The sequence below is a fragment of the Elephas maximus genome, chromosome 1, assembly GCF_024166365.1.
Source record: "Elephas maximus indicus isolate mEleMax1 chromosome 1, mEleMax1 primary haplotype, whole genome shotgun sequence".
In the NCBI taxonomy this organism is placed as follows: Eukaryota; Metazoa; Chordata; class Mammalia; order Proboscidea; family Elephantidae; genus Elephas; species Elephas maximus.
The window spans coordinates 197,949,370-197,972,033 of NC_064819.1; the positions used below are offsets into that span (position 1 = coordinate 197,949,370).

At 36.3% G+C, this 22,664-nt stretch overlaps 1 protein-coding gene across 2 annotated transcripts in view; it reads left to right on the forward strand.

The window, feature by feature from the left end:
• LAMA2 (laminin subunit alpha 2) overlaps positions 1-22,664 on the forward strand; it is a 717,179-nt gene that overhangs the window by 612,639 nt on the left and 81,876 nt on the right. For both annotated transcript variants that reach the window (XM_049901052.1, XM_049901136.1), the window contains exons 42-44: positions 14,433-14,549; positions 17,087-17,269; positions 21,747-21,901. In XM_049901052.1, coding sequence (XP_049757009.1) covers positions 14,433-14,549; positions 17,087-17,269; positions 21,747-21,901 — 455 coding nt within the window. The remainder of the gene's footprint in view (positions 1-14,432; positions 14,550-17,086; positions 17,270-21,746; positions 21,902-22,664) is intronic.

Genomic DNA, 22,664 nt, shown 5'->3' on the forward strand with positions numbered 1-22,664 from the left:
GATTGCCCGTTCTGAGGAAGATGAAAATCTGTTTTCACAAAATGACCTCATGTAGATTCCATAACTATCCAGAACTTCTTGCTTCAGATTAAAACATTTCAGGGATTAACCTATCCTCTAACTCTGAGGGACCCTTTAGAACCAAAGGTGAAACGTATTTGTAGGAAATAGAAGTTATGTGGCTTAAGTAATTTTTTTCTACAAAGAAATCTTAAAGAGAGGATTTCTTTCATCTTCTGGAAAAGGAGCAAATCAGAAGTGATAATGAGCCTATGTAAGTGGTAGTTCATAATAAGATAAATGTCATGATAAGGAAAAAGTTCATTGCAAAATGTTATCTAGATGATAATTTGGTAGTTGATTCCACTTAGCCAGATCCCTTGAAGATTAATACAAGTTCAGGAGAGGGTGGAGCAAGGTGGTGAAGGGAGAGGACATTCCCATTTACTCTCCCAGCAACTAACCTACTGAACAACAAATAAAAATAGGCACAGGCTGAGATCTCAGAACTCCATACAATAGCTGAAGTGTTGGAGAGTTGGGATGAGTCCAGAAGCAGGGCAGGGGAGGTGCAGAGGTGGACAAAAGCTGGGAGAACCTCACTGCTAACATGTGGATCACTTGCTCATTGCAGCCATTTTGGGACAAGGCTGGGCAACATCCCAAACAGGCAACACAGAAAGGGAGCTAATCTAAGGAAGCTGTAGCCCAATTTTTAAGAGTGCAGATTGGCCGTGGGACTTCACAGGCTGCACAGGTGGGAGGGGATGAAGGGAGGCTGTAGTGATGTGAGATAGTGCTGTTGAATCTGGCTGAGGCCTGAGATGGATGGACAATAGGACCAGAAGGAACTACAAGGGCAGCAGAGCAAGGGAAATATTTCAGAAGGCTCCTTGCCCACAGCAGAACTTTGTGGGAGAGCCAGTACAGGGACGCCCATGAGAGAAAGTCATAGACAGCCCCCAGCTTTTGCCACAGAAAACTCAAGTCCCACCACTTACATCACTATCTGCAGTCAGCTAACCCCTCCCCCCCATGATGCATATTGAAGTCCAGAGATCAAGTATCGAGGACTCCTGAATCAGCACTGAAAAAAAACCTAAGGATAAGAGTGCTCTCCAGTGATTCTCAGGAGAAGGTAATGGACCCACTGCTGCTGGGTTGATTCTGACTCATGGAGACCCTGTGGAGCAGAGTGGAGCTGCCTTGTGGGGTTTCCAGGGTTGTGAGCCTTGTGGTGCATCTTTCTTCCATGGAGCAGCTGGTGGGTCTAGGCCCTGGCCTTTTGTTTGGCAGATGGGCACTTGGCCACTGTGCCACCAGAGCACACAATCAGAAAATTATCCCACAGAAACTAGAACACAAAATTTAAAGTTAAAAAAGAAAACAACAACCAAAAAAAAAAAAAAAAAAGAGAGAGAGGGAGAGAGAGAAGAAGGACCAATCAAAAGCAAAACACAAAGAAAATGAAATTTCCCCTATGGAGGCCAGACTTAGGGAACAAATCAAAAATTTTCAGACTATAGTGGTAAATATGTTTTAAAGAAAGCAAAAACCACACAAAAAAACAAACTAACAGAGGTCAGGAAACAAATGGATGGACAAAATGAGAGACTCAACAAGGAAATTAAAAAATTATTTTAAAAAAGGGAGAGAGAGAACTACTGGAACTGAAGAATAAAACAAAGTAAATTAGAAAAAGCAAGAGAAACACTCAACAATTGAGTCAAAGAGATAGGAGATAGAATAAATGGACTAGAAGACAAAATAACTGAACTTATCAAGTTTCAGGAGAAACAAGAGAAAAGAACAAAGAAAAGTGAACAAAGCTGAATGGAAATATGGGATTCAATTAAGAAATCTAACATTAGAATTATTGGAATCCCAGACACCATGACAACAATAAAGTCATAGAAACAAATTGCAAGGAGAAAATCAGAGAGAATTTCCCAGACCTGAACAGAGAACCAAGCCTGCAAATACAGGAAGCTACATGAATCCCAATTAGAAGAAATACAAAAAGATCAACTCTGCATACCTTAATAAAATTCTTGAAAACCAAAGACAAGGGGAGAATTCTGAAAGCAGCAAGAGAAAAATGCAATATAACATACCAAGGGCCTTTCATAAGCAGAGGTGTGAATTCCTCCTCAGAAACTCTAGAGGCAAGAAGACAATGGACCTATTACTAACCAAGAATCCTTTACTCAGCAAAGTTGACATTCAGAAACTGAGAGGGAAATCAAGACATTCCTAAACAAAGAGAAGCTCTCGAAATTTGCCACTACCAGAAAAACTTTGTAAGTATTATTCAAGGGAAAACTTCAAATGGAAAGGCAAGAGCATTAAATAAATACTTGTATCTACACATGGGAAAAAAATACATAGATAAATAAATACAATAAGAGAGAGAGCGAGATCTCCAAAAAATGCAACAACATGGGCGATCATCAGGACCAAGTATAGTATAATTTCAAGGAATAAACTCAGTTAAATCCTGTAAACAATACAGCATCAAGTTTATAAGAAATAAGTACAAAGTAAACTTACCAAATATAGGTTTTATATTGCTGTTAATGGAGACACATCAGCACAAATGGGGGAGGGAGGAGGATATCAGGAATAGATTTATTATGCTAAGGTTGTATGTTAACTGTTGTTCATATGTTACATGTTAAAACATATGTTACGTGTTATTGCAATTTTAAGTTGTATAATGTAATATATGTGGTAACTACTAAGAAATCACCAAGAAAACACATTCTGAAGACGAGAAGGAAGAAAGCAAAAAGGCTTATCACAATAAAGCAGCCAAATACAAACAAAAACAGGAAAATCAGAATAAAACAAGGAAGATACGAAACACTCAATAAACAAATAAAATGAGTGAGCCAGACACTTCATTTTCAGTAATAAGCTTAAATGAAAATGGTCTAAACACCCTATGCAAAAGGCAGAGAGTGGCAGAATGGATAGAAAAACATGATCCATTCCTTTGCTGTCTACAAGAAACACACCTTAGACATAAGGACACAAACACAGAAAATAAAAGAATGGAGAAAAATATTCCATTCAACCAGTAATAATAAAAGGGTTCATCTAGCAAGAAGACATAATTATAAACATAAAAAACAAAAAAAAAAATTTTTTTTTATGTTTATAATTATATCCACCTAAAAGCGATGTTCTAAACTACATAAGACAATTACTGACTAATATGAAAGGAAAAGTAGACAACTCTACAATAATAGTCGGTGACTTCAATGCACCACCTTCAATTATGAGTAGAATATCTAAAAAGATCAGTAAGGTCACTGAGAACTTAAATCAAACCATAAGCCAATTGGATCTAACAGACATATATAGAACACTCCATCCATCATCAGAACAGTGCACATTCTTCTCCAGTGCACATGGATCATTTTCTAGAACAGACCATATGCTAGAACACAAAACAAGTCTCAACAAATTTAAAAAGATTGAAATCACACAAGCCATCTTCTCTGACCGTAACGGAATGAAGCTAGAAATCAATAATAGGAAAAATAAGGAATAAAGTAAGTACACAGAAACTAAATAATACACTACTTTAAAAAGAACCATTGGGTCATAGAAGAAATAAAAAGTAAAAAATTCCTTGAATCAAACAAAAGTGAAAATCCAACACATCAAAACCTTTGGGATGCAGCAAAAGCAGTACCCAGAGGGAAATTCATTGCAATAAATACCTACATTTTAAAAAAAGAAGGTCCAAAATCATTAATTTAAACTGACAACTTGAACAAATAGAACAGGAAGAACAAAAGAAGCCAAAATCTACCAGAAAAAAAAAGAAATAATGAGGATCAGGGCTGAAATAAATAAAATAGAAAAAAAAATAGAATCAACAAAACCAGAAGCTGATTCTTTAAAAGGATCAATAAAATACATAAACCACTGGCTAGATTGACCAAAAAAAAAAAAAAAAAACAGAAAAGGCAAATAACTAAATTAAGAAATGAAATTGGCAACATTACAACTGATCCAACAGAGGTAAAGATCATACCAGATTGAAAAATTGTACTCTAACGAATTTTAAAACCTAGATGAAATTAGCAAATCCCTTGAAACACACTGCCTACCCAGACTAACACAAATGGAGGTAAAAAATTTAAACAGACCCATTACAAAAGAAGAGATCGACGATGTCATCAAAAGCTGACAACAACAACAACAACAAAAAACCTCAGGACCAGATGGCTGCACTGGAGAATTTTACCAAACATCCAGGAAAAAAGTTGAAACCAATCCTACTCAATCTCATCAAAAATATAGAAGAGGAAGGGATGTTATTGAATTCTTTCTGTGAAGCCAGCATAAACCAAACCAGGCAAAGACACCACAAAAAAATTTAAAAAAGAAAATCACAGACCAATATCCCTTATGAAGGAAACCCTGGTGGTGTAGTGGTTAAGAACTATGGCTACTAACCAAAAAATGGGCAGTTTGAATCTACCAGGTGCTCCTTGGAAACCCTATGGGGCAGTTCTACCCTGTCTTGTGGTGTTGCTATGAGTCGAAATCAACTCAATGGCAATGGGTATGGATTATCCCTTATGAACATAAATGTAAAAATTTTCAACAAAATTCTAGCCAACTGACTTCAGCAATATATCAAAAAGGTCATACCATGATCAAGTGGGATTCATACAAGGGTTATAGGGGTGTTCATCATTAGAAAAGTGATCAGTGTGATCCACAATATATTATAACATGGATGAACCTGGAGAACATAATGCTAAGTGAAATAACTCAGCATATAAGGACAATTATTGTATGATTCCTCTTTTTATAAGAAGATAAGAAAAGAATAGATATAGAGAGATTAGTGTTCATTAGCGTTTACCAGAGAGAGGGTTGTTGGGTGGGTCGGGGGTACACTTTAGATCATAGAAACTTGTAATTTTTGGTGATGGGAAAATTGACACTGAATATGGATGTAGTGACCACAGCACAACCAAAGTAAAAATGAGTGTTTGAGCACGTATGGATGGGTATAGGCATATTGGTATATGGGTAGGTTCAGGTAATAGAAGTATTTATAAAAACCAAAAACCAAACCCATTGCCGTCAAGTCAGTTCCAACTCATAACGACCCTATAGGTCAGAGTAGAATTGCCCCATAGGGTTTCCAAGGAGTGCCTGGTGGATTTGAACTGCTGACCGTTTGGTCAGCAGCCATAGCTCTTAACCACTACAACACCAGCATATGTGTAAATACGAATATGTGGGTGCAGGCACATATATTCATTGAAGACAAAAATACAGATACTCCACAGACATAACCAAATACCTGCGAAGATTGGTTTTCTGGGTCTGAAAGATTACGACCATAGCTTCATGGGACAGTGCAGCCATTTGGCATAACAAAGTTCACAAAAGTCATGTTCTGCATCCTAGTGAAGTGAGTAGCATCTGGTGTCTTAAAAGCTTATGAGTGGCTCTCTAAGACAAACTATGGTTCTCTACTCACCAGAAGCAAAACAGTAAGAAGTTAACCAAAAGCTCAAAAAAGAAACAAGTCTACACAAGCCACAACTTCATCTACCCTGAGACCAGAAAAATTAGATGGTGCCCAGCTATCACCACTGATCATTCTGACCAGGGTCACAATAAATAGATGGTCCCAAATAAAATGAGAGAAAAATGTGGGACAGAACTAAAAATCTTAAAAAACAAAAGAATAAGCCAGACAAACTGGAACAAAGAACAGAGGACTCCCTGAGACTATCACCCTTAGACACTCTTTAAACGTAGAACCAAGCCTATCTCCTGAGAGTACCTTTTTATGAAATAGCAGAGTGGCACACAAAATAAAGGATATTGCCCATAAGATTGGTGCACTACTTAAAAACTATCTGTATGAGACCAAAAGGTCAACAATTACTCAAAAGCAAAGATGAGAAGATAAGGGGACAGGGAAACTAGAGTACTGGAAATGGAACAAACAGAACACAAAGAGAATGTTGACACATTGTGATAAATGTCACTAATGTCACTGAACAATTTGTTTGGAATTAGTCGAAAGGGAACCTAACTTGTGTAAACGTTCATCAAAAACTCAATAAAATATTATTTTAAAAGATTAATATTAGTTCTATGAATTTCACCCTTGAAAACTGGAAATTCTCTCACGTATTTATTTGTGCTCTGTTTGCACAAGGGAAAAGTAAAAATTTCATTTGAGGAGCTGAACTAGGTGATGCTTGAGTAGTAAAATTCAACATTTTCAGGAAGACTCAAACATTAAAATTTATAAAAATGATATTGAGTTGAAAAGTGAGGCATATATGTATATATGTAGGTATACATATAACCCAAATTCTTCAAAAATATAAAAGAGAAATTAAAAATTTAGGTTCAGAGCAAAGGAGAAAACAAGTCATAAATAACATTATTTAAAGCTGATAAAGCATACCAGGGCAGTTATGAAACCAATATAAATTCATTACCATTTATTAAGCACCTATAGTTAATCCCTACTACCCATCTACCAGTTTGTGGCTTGAGTGTTGCTATGATGCTGGAAGCTATCCCACCAGTATTTCAAATACCAGGGGTCACCCATGATGGATGGGTCTCAATGAAGCTTCCAGATTAAGACAAACTGAAAAGAAAGGCCTTGTGATCTACTTCCAAAAATTAGCCAGTGGAAACCTTATTGTCCAATTCTCTTGCTTTGGACACATCAGGAAGGGCCAATTGCTAGAAGGAGACATCTTGTTTGGTGAAGTAAAGTGTCAGTAAGGGCAAGGGAGACCCTGAGTGAAATGGATTGGCACGGTGGCTGCAATGGTAGACTTGAACATGTTAGTGATCATGAGGATGACCTAGGTCTGGACAATTTTTTTTTCTGTTGTACATAAATAAGAAGTAAAATGATACTTGAATCTATAGTCAGCACCCATGGAAGCAACAGTCAAGAAATAAACAAAGCATTGCGTTGGACAGATCTGCTGCAAAAGACCCCTTTAAAGTGTTAAAAAGCAAAGATGTCAATTTGAGAACTAATGTGTGCCTGACCCAAGCCATGGTATTTTCAATTGCCTCATATGCATGTGAAAGCTGGACAATGAATAAGGAAGATGGAAGAATTGATGCCTTCGAATTGTGGTATTGGCCAAGAATATTGAACGCACCACAGACTGTGAGAAGAACAAACAAATAGGTCTTGGAGGAAGTACAGCCATAACGCTTCTTGGAGGCAAGGATGGTGAGACTTTGTCTTGCATACTTTGGACATGTTATCAGGAGGGACTAGTCCCTGGAGAGCAACATCATGCTTGGTAAAGTAGAGGGCCAGCGAAAAAGAAGAAGACCCTCAACAAGACGGATTGACACAGTGGCGGTAACAATGGGCTCAAGCATGACAACAATTGTGAGGATGGCACAGGACCAGGCAAGATTTCATTTGGTTGTGTATGGGGTCACTATGAGTCGGAACCGACTCCACGGCACCTAATAGCAACAACAACTCATAAATAAGGTTGCTGTGATTCATAGTCAACTCAATGGTATCTACGTATCTATCTATGGTAAAATCAGTATTTCTCATACATCGTTTGATTTATTTCTCGTATCGGCCACATGAAGAAAGGTGTTATCTTCATTTACACACATAAACAGGTTAGAAATGACATTTAAACCCATATCTAACTCCAAATCCGATACTGGTTTAATTGCACCACACTACATTTTTAGTGACTAGAATTTTGAAAAAGACACTGCCATATTTTTTTGCAAATAATGTGCCCACATATACAATGTGTGAAAATGATGAAGTTAAGTTAAACATTTCTAGCACAACCCACTGTGCATATACCGCACGTGTCTCATGACATTTTCAGAAGTAAATTTCAGCCTCATCCACCCATCCTCCCATATTACAGGTAAATCATATTATTCTGTTCATTTTCTTTCATTCTGTTCACTTTATTTAATCTCCTGCTTATGCATATAAAAATAGTGTAAAAATGTTACTTTTGATCATAATTATGTTTCTGTTTAAGATTAATGAAAGCAATAAAATATAAACACATCTTGTTCTTTTAGTTTTAAGCCTAGGATGATTCTTACTTATTAATTTGTAGCTCTTCATGCATTCATACTCTTTGGTTTCAGCAGGGTGTCCCACTGCTCCATTCACGGGAATGATGATGATATTTTATCAGGAAATTACAAAGGTTAAATTTTGTATATCATTTTTGAACTACCGATAAACACTTTTTGCTTAAATTTTGAGTAATATAAAATCAATACCTACCTTAAGTGAAGCTCCTGTGTGTCAGAAATATAAATTAAAGTCAGCAACATGTAAAAAATATTGAGATAGCACACTTACAAAAATAATCTGTGGGGGGATTGCATAGTTGGCAAAAAAAGCAAGCACGTGTTATTTTCAAAAAATACATTATTAATGATCAAAGAAATGACTTAGATCTTGACATCTTACTGTTTTAGGCTGGGTTCTCTAGAGAAGCAAAACCAGTAAAGCGTATAAATATATAGAGAGAGAGATTTATGTCAAGGAAACGACTCATGCAATTGTAGAGGCTGAAACGTCCCAAGTCAGTCTATTAGGATAAAGGCTTCTCTCAATGCACGTAGCCGCAGGGGCTGGCGAACCCAAGATTGGCAGGTCAGAAAGCAGGGCTCCCGCTCTCAGGCTGTGAAAATAGACGAATTCCAAGATGTGCAGATAGGATGATAGCTCAAGTCCCAAGAGCCAGAGGCCTGACGAACAGGAGGCAGTTCAGGATCCAGAGTGAGTGAAGAAGCCAGAAGGTCGGCTTGTATTTGGATGCAGGCCACACCCCCAAGGAAACTCCCTTTCAATTGATTGGCTGCTCACAACAGATTCAATCATGGGAGTGACCACATATAAACACTGAGAAGCATGGCTCAGCCAAGTTGACACATAATTTTAACCATCACACTTACATAGCATAGTTCAATGTTACCAACTATCATTTAACTAAACTGTAACTCATATCTGAGTGTCAGAAACATGGAAAACAAAAATTTATTATTAATGGCAGTGACTTAGAAATCTGTGTAGTGTTTTGCATTCTGGGTATGTCTATCTTGTACAGTTTTAAGGGGTATGTGGCAAAGGGAAATTATTTTAAGTCAGAAAGGCTCAGTCTATACTTATTACTCTCTTTCTTCCTTCCCTCACCTTATGAGCCCTCTCTTTGCCAAATCCATTCCTAGACATTTGTTTTCTAGTGAGTGAGAAGACTACGAGAAAAGGACAGCCAGAACCAGAGAGATTGTATGTGCCTATGTGTGTGTGTGTGAGAGAGAGAGAGACCTTTGAGATTTGTTGGGGGTGATATTTACAGAAAAGAAAATGACTTGGCTATGGCTATTGGGCATGAGAGCTGAATAAATAAGAAAGGGAATCCTACAAAATGATGGTATGAATTATAAATTGGACACTCGTTGTTGTTAGGTGCCATCGAGTTGGTTCCAATTCATAGTGGCCCTATGCACAACAGAGCAAAACCTGCCTGGTCCTGCACCATCCTCACGATGCTTGTTATGCTTAAGCCCTTGTTGCAGCCACTGTGTCAATCCATCTCGTTGAGGGTCTTCCTCTTTTTTCTGACCTTCTGCTTTACCAAGCATGATGTTCTTCTCCAGAGACTGATTCCTTCTGATAACATGTCCAAAGTGTGTGAGACGTATTCTTGCCATCTTTGCTACCAAGGAGCATTCCGGTTGCACTTCTTCCAAGATAGATTTGTTTGTTCTTTTAGCAGTCCATGGTATAATCAATATTCTTCCCCAACACGGCTATTCAAATACGTCAATTCTCCTTGGGTCTTCCTTATTCATGGTCCAGCTTTCACATGCATATGAAGCGATTGAAAACAACATGGCTTTACTTATTCCCCCAAACTTACAAGAATTGATTTGGATTTTCTTCTATTAATAATTCTGTTTCTTTGATTATGTTCTAACTCAAACTGGACCACATGGTTATATATATCCTATGTCTCGTATGACTTTTAATTTCAAACCAACCTTGGTATGATTATTTTTCTAGGTTCTCATTGCTGTTTCATTTCAAGGCTTTCCTTTAAAAACTGCAATTCTCTGTGCACAACTTCTACTCATCTAACTCTATCGCCAAAGCTATAAACTTTTAGACTGGGCTTGACAAGTTCCAGAAACTACTTTTTAAAAAAATAAAAATGACCAGAGTGTAGGAAAAGGATAAATTAGGAAGGAAATAGAGTCAAGTGGCTGAAATGTAGGAATAGGAATGAGGTCAGAATATATATGTTTTGACATTCTAGTACAGAAAGCAGAGGATCAAAATTACTGCTTTGGAACTTGAAGGACAGCACTAAAAATTCTCTTCAGATCAGTCTTTCTTCTGAATAATTGTTCAGCCAGTATTTGCTATCAAAATGCAAGAAATAGTATAAATCCAGTGATGCCCTTTAAATTAATGATTTTTTTTCACTGTAAGTGAATATCTTGCTTGCCAGAACATTTTGAATGCTTCGTTATTTAAAAAATCAAATTCAATCAAGAAGCTAAGAAATAAAATTTACACAGTTCCATTTCCTTAATTGAGGAATACTTCCAAGTTAATATCAAAAGACCATCCCTTTAACTGTAAGTATTCTCAAGGAATTCATATAGATATCACAGTCATAATCAGACTGGTTTTATTTCAGAAAATAAGCTCATGATAAACTATCCAAAGATTTTATTTTAGTGAAAATAACGAAAGTATTGAAAGAAAAGTGAACTGTGATTGACAGAGGAGAAAATCGAATTACTCAGAAAGTATATTTCAAAGGGCTAGAATTGAAAATAGTAATAGTGACTGAAATGGACATATTGATGTTTTTGGAGGCACACTTTACTGGAATATTTTATGCCTTGTTTTTCAATAATGTTGGGTCGTTGGCTTGGAACTTAAAAGCAGATACTTTAAACAATAGTATGTGCATATATTACTACTGATCTGTAGTACTACAGTAGTTAAATCAGCCTGCTTGTAATATCCTTTATATGAAATGGATGGATCATTAATTAATATGTTCAGCACCCTTTTTCACATCTAGAACACCGTTAGTTAAGAACCCTCAGCCTATCTTCCTATCTTCTTTCCTTTTCCTATTCTTCCCATATGAGAACCAATAAAAACGCAACCGAATGCCATTGAATCTATTCCGACTCATAGCAACCCTAAAGGACAGAGTAGAACTGCCCCATAGGGTTTCCAGGGAGCACCTGGTGGCTTTGAACTGCCAGCCTTTTGGTTAGCAGCCATAGCTCTTAACCGCTACACCATCAGGGTTTCCAGAGCCAATAAAGGCAAGGATTATTCTTTAGCTGCTGGTGGCCTGCACAGCTGCCCTAACAAGGCAGCCGCACTCCTGTAAAAAAGGGTGGGCACACAATCAAATCAAGGCTGAGCTGGCTCTACTGTGAGCAGTATTCTCTCCTGGTCTACTTAATCCTAAAAAAAAAAAAACTGTTGCCGCTGCGTAGATCCTGACTCATAGTGACCCTAGTCAATTCTGACTCATCGCAACCCTACAGGACAGAGTAGACTGCCCCATAGAGCTTCCAGGGCTATAATCTTTACAGAAGCAGACTGCCACATCTTTCTTCCCCAGAGCAGCCGGTGGGTTCAAATCACTGATCTTTTGGTTAGTAGGCGAGTGCTTAACCACTATGCCATTAATCAGGGCTCCTTCTCCTTACTCTATGTACCAAGCAAGTGATGGAAAATATCAGTTTTCCCCATTTCAGGTTGCTTACATCTATTTTTAGCTGTTTTAACTAAACGAGCAGTAATATATGCACAGAGCAAACAATTTAGCCAGCATAAGATATAATCAGGCATAATCTCTAGAATAAAACTCCTGGATTTGAATCCCAGCTCTGACATTTACTAATCATGTAACCCTGGGAAACTTACTTACATTCTCTAAGCCTCAATTAACTCATTTGTAAATTGGAGGTGGCAATAATATATACACAGTCCCTGAGTGGCACAAACAATTTGTGCTTGGCTACTAACCAAATGTTGGCAGTTTGAATCTACCCAGTGGCAGCCTGGCAATCTACTCTCATAAGATTTTTGTTGTTGTTGTGTGCTGTCAAGTCAATTCCAACTCATAATGACCCTATAGGACAGAGCAGAACTGCCTCATAGGGCTTCCTAGACTGTAATTTGTTCAGGAGCGGGACACCAGGTCTTTTCTCCCAAGGAGTGGCTGATGGGTTCAAACTGCCAATCTTTCAGTTATCAGCAAGCACTTAACCATTGTACCACCATTGAAAACTCTATGGAGTGCAGTTCTACTCTGACACACATGGGGTCACCATGAGTTAGATTTGACTCAATGGCAGTGGGGTTTAATACTATATGCATCATGAATGTTGTGGTAAGGATTAAGTAAAATTATCCACCTAAACTGACAAGCCCTAAACTTGGCACACAGCACACAGTAACTTGCTGGCCACTGTTATCGCTAAATGTTGACCAGTCCAGGAGGATCTAGGGCACCGTCTCTTCAAGTTTCTTGCTCAATTCTGTTCATTACTTGGAGGCTCTGCCTTTTATTTATATTTTCATTTCTGTGGAGCTAATGAAAACAATTAGCATGTGTATCTCAAGGGGGCAAATCTTATGGCATAATAAGCTATTTAAAATATATTCAAAAATAGCCCGTGTTATTCAGTTAGAACAGTTAAAAATTCTTGTGGAAAGAATAGAGTTTTATATCTTTTATTTTTTTTAATTCTATTGTTCGCTAATAAATGATGTAAGAAAAAGAAGACAGATGAACTCTATCTCAATCTTTCAAACTCTATTTCAATCAAAAGTTGCAGTTTTGATGCATAACTAAATAAGATTGCTAAACTTAACATTCTCACATCAGCAGATATTTATTTTCTTTCCCCTAAATGATCTCATAACTTTTACTCTTTATATTGTTAGAGTCAAACTCCAAACTTTGTAGCTAATATTACAGCATAAACTTACCTGTAGTGTCTCGGGTCTTAAAAGCCTGTAAGAGGCCATCTAGGATACTCCACTGGTGTCACCCCTTCAGTAGCAAGGAAGAATGAAGAAAACTAAAGACACAAGGAAAAGATTAGTCCACAGGACTAATGGACCACATCTACCATGGCCTGTACCAGACTGAGTGCAGTACAACTAGATGGTGCCCAGCTACCACCACTGATTGATCTGACAGAGATCACAATAGAGGGTCCTGGACAGAGCTGGAGAAAATGTAGAACAAAATTCTAACTCAGAAAAACCAGAGTTGTTAGCCTGACAGAGACTGGAGAAACTCTGAGAGTATGGCCCCCTGACACCCTTTCAGCTCAGTAATGAAGTCAATCCTGAGGTTCACCATTCAGCCAAAGATTGAACAAGCCCATGGAGCAAAACAAGACTAAAAGGGAACACCAGTCTGGGGCAGGGACTGGAAGGCAAGAGGAAACAGGAAAGCTGGTAATAGGGAACCCAGGGTTGAGAATGGAGAGTGTTGACATGTTGTGGGGTTGTTAATCAATGTCATACAATAATGTATGTACTGTTTGATGAGAAACTAGTTTGTTCTGTAAACTTTCATCTAAAGTTCAATTAAAAAAGTATATATATGTAAACTCACCTAAAACTGAGGGAATGTTAAAAAAAATTAGAAGAAACTGGAAAATGTGTTATTTCTAGTAAAGAATACTCCATAGTGTTGAAGAAAGTATGCTAAAGTAGTAAAAAAAAAAAAAAAGTGTGGTAAAGTAATAAAACCTTAGTATAAACCCTATTTGAAGGCAATTTGTTTTTTTATGAGGAAAAATAACAGTTTTTTTTCAGAAAATGTGCTAAAAGTTGTTTTTCTATTTCTGTGACTTTTCTTTGTTTCAAATGAATTTTAATAAATTGTTTTTACTGAACTTGGGAGATTCTGCTTAACAAACGTATCTAATTGAGATTTTTAAAAACTAATCCAATGATCCATTTTGGCAATAATTTTTTTTAAATAAGTGAAATTAGTGGAAGTGCTGTCCAGGGGAGTGTCGTTACAAATGCAAGAAAATGTTTCTTCTTCTGAGCTTTTATTTCTACAGGACACCATCAAATTAACTCAGTTAAAGATAAGATACCAAGAAGAAAACATAATTGTTGAACGTGTTGGAGTATCAAATGATCATATAAGCACTTATTTTATATTATAATTTGAAGTATCTATGGATAAAAAAAATAAGTACCAATAAATTAAATAAATTACATCAATTTTCTTGCTTTTTATTAACTTTATATGAAAACGACCTGAAATTGTATATCCAGACGTAAGAGATAATTAAAATTCAATATATTGTTTTATTTATTTATTTTTTTCTGTTTGCAGAAAATGATGATCACCTGAATGGCTTGACAAACAGGTTAGAAAATGCCAGTGTTAGAAATGGGGAGCTCCTGAAAGCCTTGAATGACACTTTGGGAAAGTTATCAGCCATTCCAAATGGTAAGCATTCAGGGTTCTGCAAATATTGTCAGTTGACTTGAATTTCTGAAGAATGCTGTAACTTTTACTATTCTGTCTAACATTACATTTGTACTGATGTCAGGAAATTAGATATCGGGTTTCTTACTTACCTGTTACTCTTTGTTACTTACTATAGATTTAATTGGAAACCCTGGTGGTGTAGTGGTTAAGAGCTATGGCTGCTAACCAAAAGGTCAGTAGTTCAAATCTACCAGGTGCTCCTTGGAAACCCTATGGGGCAGTTCTACCGTGTCCTATAGGGTCGCTATGAGTCAGAATGGACTCAACAGCAATGGGTTTGGTTTTTTGGTATAGATTTAATTGTGTCTCCCCACCAAAAAAATACTGAAGTTCTAACCCCAAATGTGAACACGAGCTTGTTTGGATGTAGGGTCTTTGAAAATGTTATCAGTTAATATGAGGTCATACTGGAGTAGGGTAGGTCCTAATCCAATCTGAGCTGGATCCTTATAAAAGAGAAGAGACACAAACACAGGGGCACAGAGAGAAGATGGTCAATGTGATGACTTGGAATTATGCTACAGGTGCAAGCCAAGGAATGTCTGGGGCTACCAGAAGCTGGGAGGGATGAGGAAGGATCTTCCCCTAAAGCCTTCAGAGAGAGCATGGCCCAGTCTGCACCCTGAATTCAGAATCCTAGTCTCAGAGCCGTGAGACAATAAATTTCCTTCCTTATAAACCTCCCAGTTAGTGGTACTTTGTTACAGCAGCCCAAGGAAACTAATAGTTATCTTAGCTGGCATCTGTAGAAATAGGTTTTAAAAAAGGAATATATAGCCATTCTATTAGTACAGTGTTCTTCTACATTTCAGCCCATGAAGCCTAGTATTAGTGAAAAATAATAACCACACAGACGCTACTTTCTAAAATGTTAATGTACTACAACAAAGTCCCACTTTATCAGAGTACCTGCAGTAATAGGTGAGAGCCAACTTCCTTTCAGCGTATCTCTCCTGGCAAAGTTCAATTCATTAAATATTCTAGCTCTCATAAACATTAATGGCTGAGCTATGTCTGTGATATCTTTCTACCAATTAGAATTACTTGACGTTATTGCTTGGTGTTAGTCCCTGAAAGCACATACTCTTTTAGGTATACTATTTTGCAATTTTACTAGCATGTTATAATAACAAGAGTTGCTAACATTTATTAAGTACTTACTTAATATGCTTTCATCAACTGTATGTACTCCACATACCAATCCTACAAGGTAAATGGCACTATTATTCCCACTTTACAGGTAAGGAACTGAGACATAGGATATTCAAGGCCATTGTTAAAAATGGCATAAATGAGATTTGAACCCTGCAGTTTGACTGCAGAGCCTTTGGCCTTAACCACCAAGCTCCACATCATACTAAAAAAAAAAAAAAGTGCCATTAGGCATCTGTATATACAATATATGTTCTATATTTATATAGTTTACGATCAAGGAGATAAATACATACATTTATACAACACGAGACATATTAAAATCTAAGTGGGTTTTATATTTTTTAATATATGAATTAAAAAAAAAAAACCTGAGTAACTATCTGGATTTTCATGTCACCTGTTCAGTAGTCATTAAGGAACTACATAGAAAATGTCCAATGCTCAAAACAAATGCGAAGTACGCATGCTCCAACGTACCCAACGAAGTCTCTTTACCCTAAAACTGAAGAACTTTCTCCCTCCTTCCCCCGCTCCCACTGCCAGTGTAGATTAAATCTTAAGCCAAGTTTTGATGAAGTTATATGGCTCATAAGGAGCCTTGCTGGCACAGTGATCAAGCCCTTGGCTGCTAACCAAAAGGTAGGTGGTTTGAATCCACCAGCCACTCCATGGGAGAAAGATGCAGTAGTCTTCTTCCATATAGATTAAAAAAAGAAGAAAGAAACCTTTTCCATCAAGTCGATTCCAACTCACGGCAATCCTATAGAACAAATTGGAACTTCCCCATAGGGTTTTCAATGCTGTAGTCTTTATTGAAGCAGAGTGCCACTTCTTTCTCCAGGAACAACTGGTGGATTCTAACTGCTGACCTTTTGGTTAGCAGCTGAGCACTTAACCACTGTGCTACCAGGGTTCCTTCCATAAAGATTATAGCTCTGGAAATCCTATGGGACAGTTCTACTCTGCCCTATAGGGTTGCTATGAGTCAGAATCAACTCCAAGACCATGGGTTTGGTTTTTATATGGCTCATATGGGTAAATTTCTATCTTTAATATGTTTAGCCACAAATCACAATATATCCTTATACACTGGACCTTTAGAATAATCACTTTGCTTTTTTAAGAGCTAGTCAGATATTCATAGCAAAGGCCTTTGAGGAAATTAAATCTAGCTAAAAATTTACTTGATTTCCTATAACTGAATGAGACAGAGTTCAGCCTTTTCCCTTTGTATATGTATCCCTGAAGTCAGCCAGCCACAGCCTTGCTTTGACAAGCATGGATTAAGCCACTAACCCCAGACCCTTTGTTTTGTTTGTCATATGCTGTTCTACCGACAGATACAGCCGTGAAACTGCAAGCTGTTAAGGACAAAGCAAGACAAGCCAATGACACAGCAAAAGATGTACTGGCACAGATTAAAGACCTCCACCAGAACCTCGATGGCCTGAAGAAAAATTACAATAAACTAGCAGACAGCATAGCCAAAACAAATGCTGTGATAAAAGATCCTTCTAAGAACAGTAAGATCACCTTTTTCAATTTGACTATGACATTTATTTCTTGATACTGAAAAGGCATTCTAGAGTCATAAATGCTAATGCTGGAGAAGACCCTCAGTCCTTGTTTCATGGACTGAGTTCGGGAACTGTGTCTGTAGATCCAACCCTACAATTCAAGTCTCTTAGCTTGTACCAGGGTATTTTTCACCCAAGTATTGTTTCATCTAAGGAAAATTAGAAATCCTTAAGGCCTGCATGATGTTTTGTATAGGAATGCCAGACACTTTAATTCTTCAATATGCAGTTGGACTTGGGGAAAATATATCCTCAGAGTTTGTAAGGTTTCATGGCACATAGAGGTTAAGGCGAATACTCATCAGCAGGCCTATTAGAACAGGGTATTAAAAGGGTGTTGTTGTTGTTGTGTGCTGTTTAGTCAGTTCTGTATGATAGAGTTGAATTGCCCCATAGGGTTTTCCAGGCTGTAATCTTTATAGGGGCCGATCACCAGGTCTTCACCGTGGAGCAGCTAGTAGGTTCAAACCTCTGACTTTTCGGTTAGCAGCCTAGAGCTTAACCATTGCACCACCAGGGCTCCTTTCATTAAAAGGGGTAGCACCTTGAAATGCATTAAAATTTTTTAAGTCTTGATATTTTATTACATAGGTTTCTATTATTTAACATTCCCAGGAAATAAAAATGATAACATTTATCTAGTTTATAAATAAGAGTATTTCTTCATCTTTTATTATATTATATAGACTCATAGGGATTTAATGAGGATTTATTGAAAATAAACTCAGAGAAAATATGGGAGAACTTAATACAATGATAATTTAAATTATTATTTAAATATAGTAGATAAAGATTAGGATTTTTAAGTATATTTTTTCCATCCTAACAAATGATAAAACATTGTCTTGATATATTTTTTCACCAAAGGAGGCACTTGATGTTTTTGTACTTGCCACTCTCAGTAGACTAGCCCTCTTTATATACTTACATTAACTGGGTATCAGAATATTTATAGAGTGCAATAACAAAAATATCATTACTATTGACATTACAAGCTATGAATTCAGATGTTGTTTGACTGGGAAGCAGAGTCTGATTTCAGCACCTTAGACTCAAATTAAATGCTGAGAAAGCTATGAAATGATGAATACTGTTGCATGACTCCTTCAAGAGCAAGGTAGAATGCAGACACATATAATATGCATGTCAGAGCTAGGGATAGGAAGAATTCATTCCTTGACATTTCTTTAAGGAAGAAGAAGGATGTTTGGGTTTTTGTTTTCCCATATGTAAGCTCTGAGCTTTCCCCAATAGGTCAAAGATTTCATTAGAATAACTGGTTCTGATGCATGCCAAATCACAGTATTTTACCCCTGAAAGTGTGGAAATAAATCTTTAAGGTAAATATCACTCTCTTTTTTACTTATTTTATGCTTTAAGGTATCATTTCAGTCAACTTCTGATTGGTTATCAACTGATAGTGGCCTTTCATAATGTGTTTAACCCCACCCTGTATCCAGAGAAATAATTATTTGTAAATATTAATTAAATTCAATCTGTTTTCTGAATTAGAACATTATAACAATGTTCTTTGAATTTAAGCAGTGCGTTGCTAAGTGACATATTTTTGTACACCTTCATTTGATAACATTTGTTTGTCTTAAAATTGGGTGCAGTTGTAATTTGTACCTATTGTGAAAAGTACCATTTTTGATAGTCACCAGTTTATAATATCTATAAAAACATTTCCTCATTGATTTTCTAATTTCTTTTTGTTTTATTTCCATATGAAATTACCTGCAGAAATCAGTATGTATATGTTTACTTGCATACATTTTAGTAATTTTTATGCTTAATTGCCTATTGCAAAAAGCTTTAGCTCTGCATGTTACTGTGTTTTGATATTGCTTTAAATATCATATAGCTATTCTTTCCAGTGTCACAGTATTAATGCTTTGAATTTTTCTGTATAAAGAAGGTGGTATATGCCTTTGATGTAAAATGTTTTCAATTTTGTTGTGAAAATTAGTGAAATATCTGTATAATACCCACATAAAAATGGACAATTAATTCCCCCACAGATTTAACTAAATTTATATATTTCTGATAACTCAGACTCAGCCATTGAAGTTCATATTACCTACTTCTTTGCTGTTGGACTAAAACAATCTTGTCTATGGTGTTGCTCCTTCTCCCCCCAAATCTCATATTTACCTCTTCCTTAGAGTTTTAATTGGAGAATAACAAAATAAAGTTAAATCTTAGCAAATATGCAACTGCTATGATAGAAAAATATCCTCTCTTAAAAATTGCATATTTTCAATTGAATGGAAAAAATAAAACTTCAAAATAAATAACCCACTACCCAGTGCCATCGAGTCAATTCAAAATAGATAGAAAATAATAATAATAAACCATATCAAAACCAGAAAAAATATGGCCAAAACTGTCCTTAGAGGAAAATGAGAGAAATTGCATTACTAGATAAGCACTGAAATAAACAATTTAGGCAATCAACTCAATAAGTTAGAAAAAATAAAATTTGCCTAAAGAAAGACTAAATGAAAGAAAACATTAATGAATTAGAAGACAGAAAATAATAGCCTTGATAAATAAGCTCAAGAGGTGAATCTTTAGGAATATAAAAATAACAAAATAAGAGATCGACAGGCTTAATCAAGAAAAATCAGTACAAATAGACAAAATTCAAAAGAAGATATAACTAGATAAGGAGGAAATTTAATACTTTATAAGAGAGTATAAGGTCTATGCTAATAAACCTTTAAGTCTAAAAGATATGGATAATATTCTAGCAAAACATTGTTATTTAAAATGATCTCCAAAAGTGATTAAAAAATCTATACTGCCAAATAGTTAGTTTTAAAAAACTACCCGACAAGAAAGCATAAGACTCAATATCACAGATTAAGTATTATTGAGGAAGATAATTTCTATGTAACTAAAATAAACTGCTCCAAAAGATATGCAAGCATAGGGGGAGGTAGACAAAATGATGACACCCAGATTCCATCTTGAAGCATTTGAAGACTCATGGGAGCTTTAAAAGAAATGGATTTGTTACTTGCTTAAAAAAAATTTTTTTTTTTTTTAAGCCTAAATTGTCTTTGCTTAATCCTTTTTATCTTTATTATGAATTTAAACTGAAATCATTTTTACCCAATTCTGGAATGGTTTGTAGAAAATTACAGTAATATTGCATAATTAAAAGAAGGAAGAAAATGGATAAATGATTTGCTAAAAGTATACAAAACAAAGTGGCAACTGTGTCTATGTTGAAAATCTATACAATTTTTTATCAAGATTTTTTACCATGATTGCATGCATTTCAGGAAGAAAATACTCAGTTCTTGATCTAGCCACTGTATTAATTAGAGTTAATAATATACCTATATTTTTTTAAATACAACTAACAATATAACATATTTATGAGCATGAGTTCAAAAAAAAAATCAAAATACCTACTTCAAAACCTAGTCTAAAAATAATAATTTACTTCCTTTGAGCACATTTGATTCATTCTTGAGGATAGTTCTCAATGGTTCAATGTCAGCCAGAGAATAAGTCAGTCATGGTCTAGCAAGGCATGTAGCCTTGAACTGTGAGCACTTTAACTTTTTCATCAGAGTCACAATGACAGAAGGCAGAACAATACGTGCTTGATGTAGTTTGGATAAGACTGCCAGCATCCTTGGGATGGAATAATTGGATTTCCATGTGCTGTATGCCCTCCTATGAAAAGTACATGCTGGAAATTTGTGGATTAGTCATAGCCTTTCGAGTATTTTAGAGTTGAACCATTTAAAATTGCCAATATTTGACCTTTTTTGATCTATAAAAAGAGCTGGTTGATATGGTTCAACCTCATACATAGAGAAGAATAATGAACTGTTCTTCAAAATGAAATTGAACTGCAACATGAGGATTTCATTAAAGTCTAACATAAGCCCCAAGCGTAAGAGTTGTTCAACATTGAAATGTTTTACACAAGACATTTTGCTAGCTCCTCTATTTAAGTGTGGACAGAAAGACAATGAGAAAAAGGAAGAAAATCAATTTTTTGTAAGAATTCTGATTCATGTATAGCTCTGGTTTGGACAGACTATGTGATATTTTAAAGACTCTTCCAGAATTTTCTTAATTCTATGACTAAAGTTCTAGAAAAGGTAGCTTTTTGGCTGACGCTAGAAATTAAATATTGAATTAAATTCGTCATTTTCTCTAGTTTCAATTCTATTTTCTACCTTAACCACAAAGCCAAAATGTTGCCCCTATTTCTCTAACATTTCCTCCACCCTGCTTGAATCCAAGCTAAAATATTCCCATTTGCCATCACTTTGCTTTAGCATTCGTGGCCTTGCTTTGGATTAGATGAAATTCCTTCCATTGTTTAGTAAAGCCTACTGCTATTCTAATTCTTTGTGAATATATGTCCTTGTGTGTGTGTTGATTTTGTTCCATGCAGTTGCAGATGCAGACGCCACTGTGAAAAATTTAGAACAAGAGGCTGATCGACTAATAGATAAACTCAAACCTATCAAGGAACTTGAGGATAACCTGAAGAAAAACATTTCTGAGATAAAAGAACTGATAAACCAAGCTAGGAAACAAGCCAATTCTGTAAGTTCCTCATATTTTCAGTGTCAGTAACTGATTGTAATTGTTGGGTGCTAGGGTCACTATGAGTCAGAATTGACTCAACAGCACTACGTTTGTTTTTTTTGGTGGGGGGGATCACTGTTGAATGATCTCTGGTTCTTTTCCTTTAACTTGAAACTATTCAGGGAGGATAAAAGATTATTTCTTTCGGAAATTTCAGTAGAAGGTTTATGAGAAAATAATTACCACTTATTGTTTAAAAAATGGAACCTCTGGTACATTTTATTATTGGTTGAATAGAGTAATACAAAGAGATTTTCTAATCCTTTTATGGTGGCAGCCTGATTGGCTCTCAGGCTGGGACTGCTTATGTGAGGCCTGTGGCGGTATCCATGCATACAAGAGTGTATCTAGAGCCTTCACTGAGGGGCATAGTGCTATGTAGTCAATTTGCTAATTACACATAGGCTAGGAGCTGTGATGGATATGAAAAACCTTTGTTGTTGTTGTTAGGTGCCATTGAGTCTGTTCCAACTCATAGCAACCCTATGTACAACAGAATGATATACTGCTTGGTCCTGTGCCTTCCTCACTATGATTGCTATGCTTAGGTCCATTGTTGCAGCCACTGTGTCAGTCCATCTCACTGAGGGTCTTCCTCTTTTTCGCTGACCCTCTCCTTTACCAAGCCTAATGTCCTTCTCCAGGGACTGATCCCTCCTGAAAACATGTCCAAAGTATGTGAGATGTAGTCTCACCATCCTTGCTTCTAAGGAGCATTCTG